Source organism: Choloepus didactylus, chromosome 3 (genome assembly GCF_015220235.1).
Source record: "Choloepus didactylus isolate mChoDid1 chromosome 3, mChoDid1.pri, whole genome shotgun sequence".
In the NCBI taxonomy this organism is placed as follows: domain Eukaryota; kingdom Metazoa; phylum Chordata; class Mammalia; order Pilosa; family Megalonychidae; genus Choloepus; species Choloepus didactylus.
In genome coordinates, this window is record NC_051309.1 from 84924089 (window position 1) to 84934029 (window position 9941).

Below are 9941 nucleotides of genomic sequence, written 5' to 3' on the forward strand. Positions count from 1 at the left end.
TTGCTTTATGTATTTTGAAATTCTTTTATTAGTCCTTTAGTTTTTTGTTTTGTTATTGCTCCTTGATGAATTGGCCTCTTTATCATTACAAAATGTCCTTCTTTATCATTGGTAATATTCTTTTATTATTATTTTTAACAGTTTTATTTATACATCATACAGTCCTTCCAAAGTATCCAATCAATGGCTCTTGGTATAATCACAGTTATGCATTCACCACCACAATCAATTTGAGAACATTCTCATTGCTCTGAAAAAAATTAAGAATCCCATACCCCTTATACACTACTGTTATTGATGTTTAACTTTGTTATAGTACCTTTGTTACAATTGATGAAAGAATATTATAATGTTACTGTTAACTATAATCCTTAGTTTGCATAATTGTATTTTTCCCATATACCACCCTATTATTAAAACTTGTAATAGTGACATACATTTGTTCTAGTTCAGGTAAGAATTCTTAATATTTGTACAATTAACCATCGTTATCTTCCACAACATGTTTCGCTATGTTATACAGTCCCTGTAGCTTTCCTTCTAGTGACATACACAATCCTAGACTTCCCCCTTTCATCCATACTTATACTCAGCACCATTAATCACTACTTACAGTATTGTGCTTACCATCACCTTTATCCATTTCCATTTACAATCAATCTTATTAAATATTCTGTACACCTTAAGCATCATCTGCTCATTCTCTACCCTCTTTCTATATCCTGGTTACCTATAGTATAGATTTTAACTCCCAGAGTTTGCTCAGTATAATTAGTTCATATTAGTGATATCATACAATATTTGTCCTTTAGTGTCTGGCTTATTTTGCTCAACATAATGTGCTCAATGTTCATCCATGTTGTTGCATGCATCAGGACTTCATTCCTTCTTACAGGTGCATAATAATCCATTTTATGTATATACCACAGTTTGTTTATCCACTTATCAGTTGATGGACAATTGGGCTGTTTCTATCTTTTGGCAATCATGAATAATGCTGCTATGAATATCGGTTTGAAAATGTCTGTTGACCTACCTGCTTTCAGTTCTTCTGAGTATATACCTAGAAATGAGATTGCTGGATTATATGGCAGTTCTATACTTAGCTTCCTGAGGAACTGCCAAACTGCCTTTCACAGAGGCTTCTCATTGTTAATATTATTTGTGCTCAAATTTACTTCTGATATTAATATAGCCAATCTAGTTTTCTTAATCAATTTTCTTTGGTTTATATTTGAAATATGTTTCTTGGAGGCAGTACATATTTGAATCTGGCTTTTTTATCTAATGAGATAATCTCTGCTTTTTAATTGGGGGGTAGGTAGATCATTTACATTTAACATATTTATTGGTATGCTTAGGCTAAAATACATTATCCTGCTATTGTTTTCTATTTTCCCATCTGTTCTTTGCCCCTCTTTTTAACAATCTCTTTTCTGCATTTCTTTTGTTAGGACTGTTGAAGTTTATTTTTATAAAATTGCAAAAATAGGAACAGTCTAAATGTCTATCAATAAAAAATTGGTAGGGTGCATTATGGTGGTATATGCAATGCAACATCATGTAGCCATTAAAAATGATGATGGAAATTCACACTGATGAGGAAAGAGTTCTACAGCATATTGTTCATTCAAATAAGATGATTACATAATAGCATTTATAACATACCATTTAGGTCATATTGCATTCCTTTAATACATCTCTATGTGTGTTTATGTACATATCTGTGTGGTAGCACTGGATTCACATTGGATAATGTTTGCTTTTTTGCATTTTTGTATTGTTTGATTTGCTTACAGTGAACATGCATTATTATTATAAAAATATTAAAAGTATCTTAGAAAAACTACATTCAAGAGATGTTTACTATAACATTCTCTATAACAGAAAATATTTGTCAAACATCATATGCCTGGCAGTGTGCAAGCATTTTTCACAAATTATCTCTGTAATAGCCAAAACAACAAAAACCAAACCTGAAGATAGCTTAAGATATTTGATAGAAAGAAATTGTTTAAAAGGTAAATAAGACAGCGTCAAAGACATTATAAAGAAAGTGAAAAGACAACCTACAGAATGGGATAAAATAGTTGCAAATCATATATCTGATATGGATTTAATATCCAGAATATTTAAAGAATTCCTACAACTCAAAAACAGAAAGACAATCAACTCAATCAAAAAGTGAACAAAAGACTTGAATAGACATTTCTTCAAAGAAGATATGAGTGGCCAATAAGCACATGAAAAGATGCTGAAAATCATTAGTCATTAGGGAAATGCAAATCCAAACCGCAATGAGATACAGACAGAAAGTGCATTAGAGAAAACCTAGGGCCTGGGGGGAGGGTAGAATGGGGAGTTTCTGCTCAAAGGGTACAGAATTTCTGTTTGGGGTGATGGAAAGTTTTTGTAATGGATGGTGGTAATTGTAGCACAACATTTTAACTATACTTAATATCACTGATTTGTACAGTTAAAAATGGCTAAAATGCAAATTTTCTGTTATATATACTAAATAAATTTTTTTTAATTAATGGTATTCATATGATAGAATTTTATGCTATCATTAAAATTCCAGTTATGAAAAAACAAAATGTGCTATTGGGAATTCCCATAAAGCCTTGAAAGTCATTACTCCTGTTCTCATAACAAGAAAAAGAGCTGAACAAATGGAAAATCAACAACTCTTCTTAGATCCATCAGAGAGCTGAAGTCACAGAGCAGACTGCTGCTCTGAAAACTCTTTATCAGCCTTTTAAAGATAGTGGAGAAGTAGAAGTAGAAATATGGGATCCATTGGTATGGCAAATTGGAGATGACCGTCTGATTGAAATGACTGATTTAGAAACCAAAAATGCCATTTTTCCTTGAAAACTTTTATTCTGAACAGCTGCCGTAGACACATGTTAAACAAATAAATGGCCCCTTCCCTTGAACATGGGTGTCACAGCCCAAGGGGGCTTTGCCAGTCAAAAGACCAAAGAAGATGCCGAGCATTTTCTGAAACATGAACTTTATTTGGGGCTTACTCACAGGGAGGCATAAATCAGCAGAAGTCAAACAGCTTTTTTCTCTCGCTGGGCAGGTACTGCTTTCACAGGGAAGTTGGTTGTGCACTTGAAAGAGGACAGCAAGCCAGTTGTAAGGGTTTAAGACAAAGACATTCCTAAGAGTGGGAGAGCATCCTGTGACATGAGGGTGATGCAGGAAGGGAAGAATTACAGGATGGGGCTTTGTAAATAACCATAAGAGTGATAACACTTGGGGGCCAGGAAGAAGGTAGACTTGATTAACATTCTTGCTCTTTCATGAGACCAAGAGTTTCTCACCTCCTGCTTTCTTCCCTTTTAAAGTTACAATTTACCCTTTTACTCTTTACTGGCTTACAAAGATGACAGGTTAAACATTAGCTGCCTAGGTCCCACAGACTGCTGTGCGCCAAGGTCCGCAGTTCTGTTTTGTTCAGGCCAGGGGCTGCTTATGTTTTACAAACATAAGCTTACTTTTGATCTTTGGAACATCTTTCAAATATTCTGGGAGAAGGAACAAGCACTGCCTGGTGCTTTACCCTAAAATATTTATGTATATATTGTCCCATGTAAGACCATCCCTGTTACAACCTACTCACTAAAATATGCTCTTAATTTATAAATGGGCTACTCTATAAGAAGTATATTGGCATCTATGTTATACAAACAAAGTAAAAAATATTAAAAGGAAAGATCAAAAGGAAAAAAAGAAAAAGTGCCCTCTCTATAAAATCCACACAGCAATTCAGTATAGTTAGTGAGACTGTGTAAAATGCCTGAGGAATTTTAATTTTGGCAAATACTTTTCAAACAACGTATCTTAGCTATAAGAGCACTAAATTTCCATTGTAAGTATTTGTTAAACATTTCCATTAAACTTTCATTGAAGATGTTGTGTTCTCCTGAATATGTAGAAAAGAGGAATTTGGGGATCTATTTAAAAACAACGAATGCGAGAAAAACCAAGATGGTGGCTAAGTGAGACAGGGCTAAGGAACACCTCCATGGAAAACACTAGATAAGGACCAGAGAGTGACCCAGAATACTGGTTACAGTGATGTGCCAGCTGAACGAGATCTGCTAGTTCCTAGGGGCTGTATACTTGGTGAAACTGAGAGTCTGAATTCTGAAACGAGTGAGTAAGCTGGCTGGAAGTCCCGCAGCCACGCGGCGATCCGGGGAAGCCAGGGTTTGGCGTCTGGAGATCAACGGGCTCTTTTAATTAAAAAAAGAAAGAAAAAAGGGGAAAACCCAGGAGTGGCTGCAGGTGCGATCGGCTGCAGGTGCGATCGTGGGAAACAGGCAGTAAAACAAAGCAAGAGGGGGCTGGGCTGGCCTCTCGGTGTCTGGCCTGGAAGATAGCCCGCTGCAGATATCCCTGGGGCCGGGGGAACAGAGCGAAGAGCCAGAAGCCAAAAGAATCCCCGCGGCTAGCAGCTCGCTCCCGGGAGGGCTGGATAAACTCCTGCCTGGGGCCGTGCCCACAGCCCAGAGCCCCGCCAGTTGTCCTGGAGCTGGGAAGGAGGAACTGTGTGAGGAGAGGGGTGTGGAGATGCCCCATTTGGCCATTTTTGCACAAGGCTGAAAGCAAGCCAGCTCGGCCCGGCGGCCCGGGGCTTCCCTTGAGGGACAGCAAGTGCTGATGACGTAGCACGGCATTCCCTCAACAGAGGTCCTGGAGGATCACGGCTGGGCGGGGGGACCTGCTCAGAGATCCCAGAGACAGTATGCCAAGTCCGGTGGTTTGTGGGACATCGAGAGAGAGGTGCTGGGGCTGAAATGAAATGAAGGCTTGGACTCTTGCAGTGGCCTTGAATCTCCGGGAACTGGGGAGATTTGAATATTGAGGCTGTCCCTCCTCCCTGACCACCCATACAAATGCCCTGCATTCAGGGCGGACAGCTCCAGCAACACACCCAGGCTGAGTTCTCCAGCTGGACCCCACAAGAATCATTTCCCCACTCATTGTGGGGACAAGGTGGAGAACTGACGTGAGAGGTATAGGTGACTCACAGATGCCGTCTGCTGGTTAGTTAGAGAAAGTGTATGTCACCAAACAGTGTTTCTGAAAAATTAGATAGGTTTTTTTTTTTTTTTACAAATTAAAAGAACCCTGTCGAGTAGAGCAAATGCCAAGAGGCCAAAAACAACAGAAAATCTCAATGCATATGATAAAACCAGATGATATGGAGAATCCAACTCCAAACACACAAATCAAGTTATCAGAAGAAACAAAGTTCCTTGCAGAATTAATCAAAGAAATACAATTGAGGAACGAAAGCATGGCAAAGGATTTAAAGGACATCAAGAAGACCATGGCCCAGGATATAAGCTACATAAAGAAGACCTTAGAAGAGCATAAAGAAGACATTGCAAGGCTAAATAAAAAAAAATAGAAGATCTTATGGAAATAAAAGAAACTGTTGGCCAAATTAAAAAGACTCTGGATATTCACAATACAAGACTAGAGGAAGCTGAACAACATCTCAGTGTCTAGAAGTCCACAGAACAGAAAATGAAAGAACAAAAGAAAGAATGGAGAAAAAAATCAAAAAAATCAAAATGGATCTCAGGGAAATGATAGATAAAATAAAACGTCCAAACTTAAGACTCATTGGTGTCCCAGAAAGGGAAGAGAATGGTAAAGGTCTAGAAAGAGTATTCAAAGAAATTGTTGGGGAAAACTTCCTCAACCTTCTGCACAATATAAATACACAAAGCATAAATGCCCAGGGAACTCCAAATAGAATAAATCCAAATAAACCCACTCTGAGACATATTCTGATCAGACTCTCAAATACTGAAGAGAAGGAGCAAGTTCTGAAAGCAGCAAGAGAAAAGCAATTCATCACATACAAAGGAAACAACATAAGACTATGTTGTGACTACTCAGTGGCCACCATGGAGGCGAGAAGGCAGTGGCATGACATATTTAAAATACTGAGAGAGAAAAATTTCCAACCAAGAATACTGTATCCAGCAAAACTCTCCTTCAAATTCGAGGGAGAGCTTAAATTTTTCACAGACAAACATATCCTGAGAGACTTTGCCAATTAAAGACCTGCCCTACTTCAGATTCTAAAGGGAACCCTACCAACAGAGAAACAACAGAAAGAAGAAAGAGATAAAGAGAATTTTAACAGGCATATATAATACCTTACATCCCAAAGCACCAGGACACTCATTTTTCTCTAGTGATCATGGATCTTTCTCCAGAAGGGACCATAAGCTGGGACATAAAACAAGCCTCAAGAAATTAAAAAAAAAAAAAAAAAAAAAAAAAAATTGAATATACTCAAAGCACATTCTCCAACCACAATGGAATACAAATAGAAGTCAATAATTTTTGAACTGTAACTCCACTATTTACTTCCTACATGATATAAATTACACAAACTCTAATGACAAATCAGTGGTTTTGAACTCAATGTAAAATATGTAATTTTAGACAACTATATAAAGGTGGGGGAGTGGAGGACTATAGAAACATAGTTTATGTGTCCTATTGAAGTGGAGGTGGTATCAAAGAAAAACAAGATTGATATGGATTTAAGAGGTTAATTTTAACCCCCACAGCAAACACAAAGGAACTATCAGAGAATGTAACCATAGAGATGAATTGTAGAGTTCGGGTTAAGAGAAATGGGGGAAAGGGCAATGGGGAGTTAAGAAATGAGGGTGGAGTTGCTGTTTGAGGTGAAGGGAAATTTCTAGTAATGGATGGTGGGAAAGAGCATTACAACATTCTAAAGGTGATTAATCCCACTAATTGAAGGCTAGGGAGGGGGTGGAATGGGAAGATTTAGGCTGTATGTATGTTCCCACAACTAAAAAAAAAAAAAAGACAGTCTAAATAGATGATTGAATGCCAAGGATGAACTTGGATGGAATTAGAGGATAGAGGACAGGTGGCTCAAAGGGACACAGTTGAGACATAAAGTAAAGGAAATATAGAATGTAAGCTTTGTATCATTGTTGAACCTGTTGTACTTCTTAGCTGCGCTTAATGGGATTGCATAAAGATGTTCTTGTTCATGGGAAGTGTATACGTAAATTATAGTGTAAGTTCAAGAATGTGTGCAGCTAGCTCTCATATGTTCAGAAGACAGAGCAGTAGATGATGGATGATAGGGAGGGAAAGAAATAGCGATGTGACAGCATGTTAAGGTTGGTGGATTGAGCTATCGGGGGAGGGGTGTCAGGGTATGATGGAATTCTTTGTATGGGGTTAGTATTGTTTTTGCAACTGTTCCTATAACTTTGAATTTATTTCAAAATAAAATTAAAAAAAAAACAACAAATGCACAACTGTATGATGATACTGTGAGCAACTGTATACTTTGGATGGACTGTATAGTATATGAACATATCTCAATAAAATTGCATTTAATAAACAGCAACAATTAAAAGTCTTTCATTTTTAGCAGGTAAGTAATAACCCCTTAATCCAAGTGTGTGTAGCATGGAGAACAAAATCTTGGTCCAAAGTTGTTAGAATTGTTTCATGAAAAATTCCATAAACAGAATCTGAACTCTTCCTGTATTTTAGAGAGCATGGGGCATGATATTATGGCAGTGGAGGGCATCATCCCTCAAGGTGGCCAGCCCAATTTTAACTATTGATATTAAAAAACACAACAAATGTTTCTACAGAGTTTTTCTGCTGTGTTTTATTTCAAAACACAAGTTTATTGGAGGGTTCTTATTAGTCATACCAAAAAAGGTTTATAAATGAAATCAGAGTCTAAGATAATGTCTTTACATTAGGAGAAAGAATTGCTGGACTCTTTCATTAAGTAAGAAAATTGGCATCTTTTAGAATACAAGAGTTGGTACTATTATGGAATACCTGAACTATATCTTGCTCCAATTAACATAATCATGCTACTAACTATAAAAAAGCCCAAGGGCAGACTACAGAAGATATTAGGGTTAGCACTTTCAGGAGACTGACTTGTAACCCAACCCATTGACTTAATCACAGCTTTCTTCCACATAGAATATTGAATATCACTTTCTGAGGCCTTGATTTGTGGTTCAAACTGTTCTACTCCTTTTGCAGCTCCTGTTGCCATGGCAGCTCCCAGTGCAATTATTTCAGGCATAGAGGAGTTTACTACTGGAATATGCAGAATGTCTGCCTGTAGTTGCATAAGAATTTTATTATTGGCCGTTCCTCCATCTACCTGCAAATGACTGAGTGGAATTCCACAGTCATGATTCATGGCATCCAAAATCTCTCTGGTTTGGAAACAAATAGCTTCCAATGCAGCAAAAGCAATATGACTTTTACTGGTGAACTGAGTGAGACCACAGATTATCCCTCTTGCAGTGGGCTCCCAATAACGTGCATAGAACCCTGAAAATGCTGGGATGAAGCAGCAGCCGTAAGAAGAACCTGCTTCTTTAGCAAGAATTTCAATTTCTTCAGAAGTCTCCAGGATTTCAAGATTGTCTTTTAGCCAGTGAATAACAGCACCAGCTATAGCAAAAGAACCTTCCAAAGCATAATATACTGATTTTTCTTTGCCTAGTTTGTAAGCCACTGTGGTCAGAAGGCCCTGCTCAGAAAATATACTTATGGCCTGTATTACATGGTAAGAAACACCTGTTTCATATGTGTTTTTGGCTTGTCTTTCCTGAAGCACATTTGCCCTACTAATGCAGCAGACTGGTTCCCCAAACACCCAGTTATTGGCACACCTTTCAAGGACCCAACTTTCATTTAGCCATAGATCTCAGAAGAACTCACAAGTTTTGGAAGAATCTCCATTGGAATTTCAAAAAAGTCACAGAGCTCTTTATACCATTCTAAAGAATGAATGTTGAAAAGCATTGTTCTACTTGCATTTGTTACATCTGTACAATGGACGCCTCTTTTAACTCCTCCTGTCAAACTCCAGATAAGTCATGACTCAAGGTACCAAAAAGAGCTCTACCTTCTTCAACAGTGTTTTGAACTTTTCTTACATTGTCAAGCATCCAAGGAAGTTTCACTGCACTGAAATAAGTGCTAATAGGAAGGCCTGTCTTGGACTTGACAAAGTTATTATTTCCTGGAATTTTTTTTGCTCAGTTTCTCAATGGCAGGCTGGGTTCTTAGATCAAGCCACACCACAGCATTGTAGAGTGGCTCTCCAGTAAGCCTGTTTCAGACTATAGTGGTTTCCCTCTGATTGCTGACACCAATAGGTCTTATGTAGGATATATCAATATTAAGTTGGTCAAGTTTCTCACACGTTCTTTCAATACACTCACAGACTGCGGAACTTCCTTAGGGTCTTGTTCCACCCATCCTTCTTGTGGGAATTCTTGTGTTATTTCTACTTGGTGTTTACTAAGTATTTTCGCTGCTTTTGAATCAAAAATCAGAAAGCTAGGGGAGCTGGTGTTCTGGACAACGACCCCCACTAGCGGTCCCACAGCTGCTTTTGTCAGGGATGCCATCCAACCGATTGGCTTGGCTGTGCAGTCTGCTTGGGTGGTTTCTCCCAGTTGCCGTCCAGCCGAAAGGTGACTGCAGCATTAGGGGAGCCAGGGGCTCACAGCAAGTCAACAGCAGCGTGAGGCGCAGGTGCAGTGGGGGCTGTAGGCTGAAAGTAAGGCAGTGTAAGGACCCTTTGCTTAACCGCACAGTGCTCCGCCCTACCCCTCCTACCCAGGCCTCTCCCTCCTGCCCAGGTCCCACCCAGCCACTCATTTATCTTTTCCTTTGCTTTTCTTTTTTATTAGAGAAGTTGTAAGTTTATAGGAAAATCATGCTTATAAAATACAGAGTTCCCATATACCAACCTATTATTAACACCTTGCTTTAGTGTGGTACGTTTGTTATCACTGATGAAAGAAAATTTTATAATTGTACTGTTAACTACAGTTCATCATTTACAAAAGGGTTCACTGTGTTGCATA

At 38.4% G+C, this 9941-nt stretch overlaps 1 protein-coding gene across 1 annotated transcript; it reads right to left on the bottom strand.

Annotated features, from left to right (window-relative positions):
- Positions 1–7870: 7870 nt before the first annotated feature.
- Positions 7871–9479, bottom strand: GK2 (glycerol kinase 2). Its single transcript, XM_037828984.1, is given in 7 exon segments — positions 7871–8609; positions 8611–8641; positions 8644–8673; positions 8676–8951; positions 8954–9101; positions 9103–9290; positions 9293–9479. Coding segments are annotated over 7 exon segments (1599 nt in total).
- Between the last annotated feature and the right edge of the window lie 462 nt (positions 9480–9941).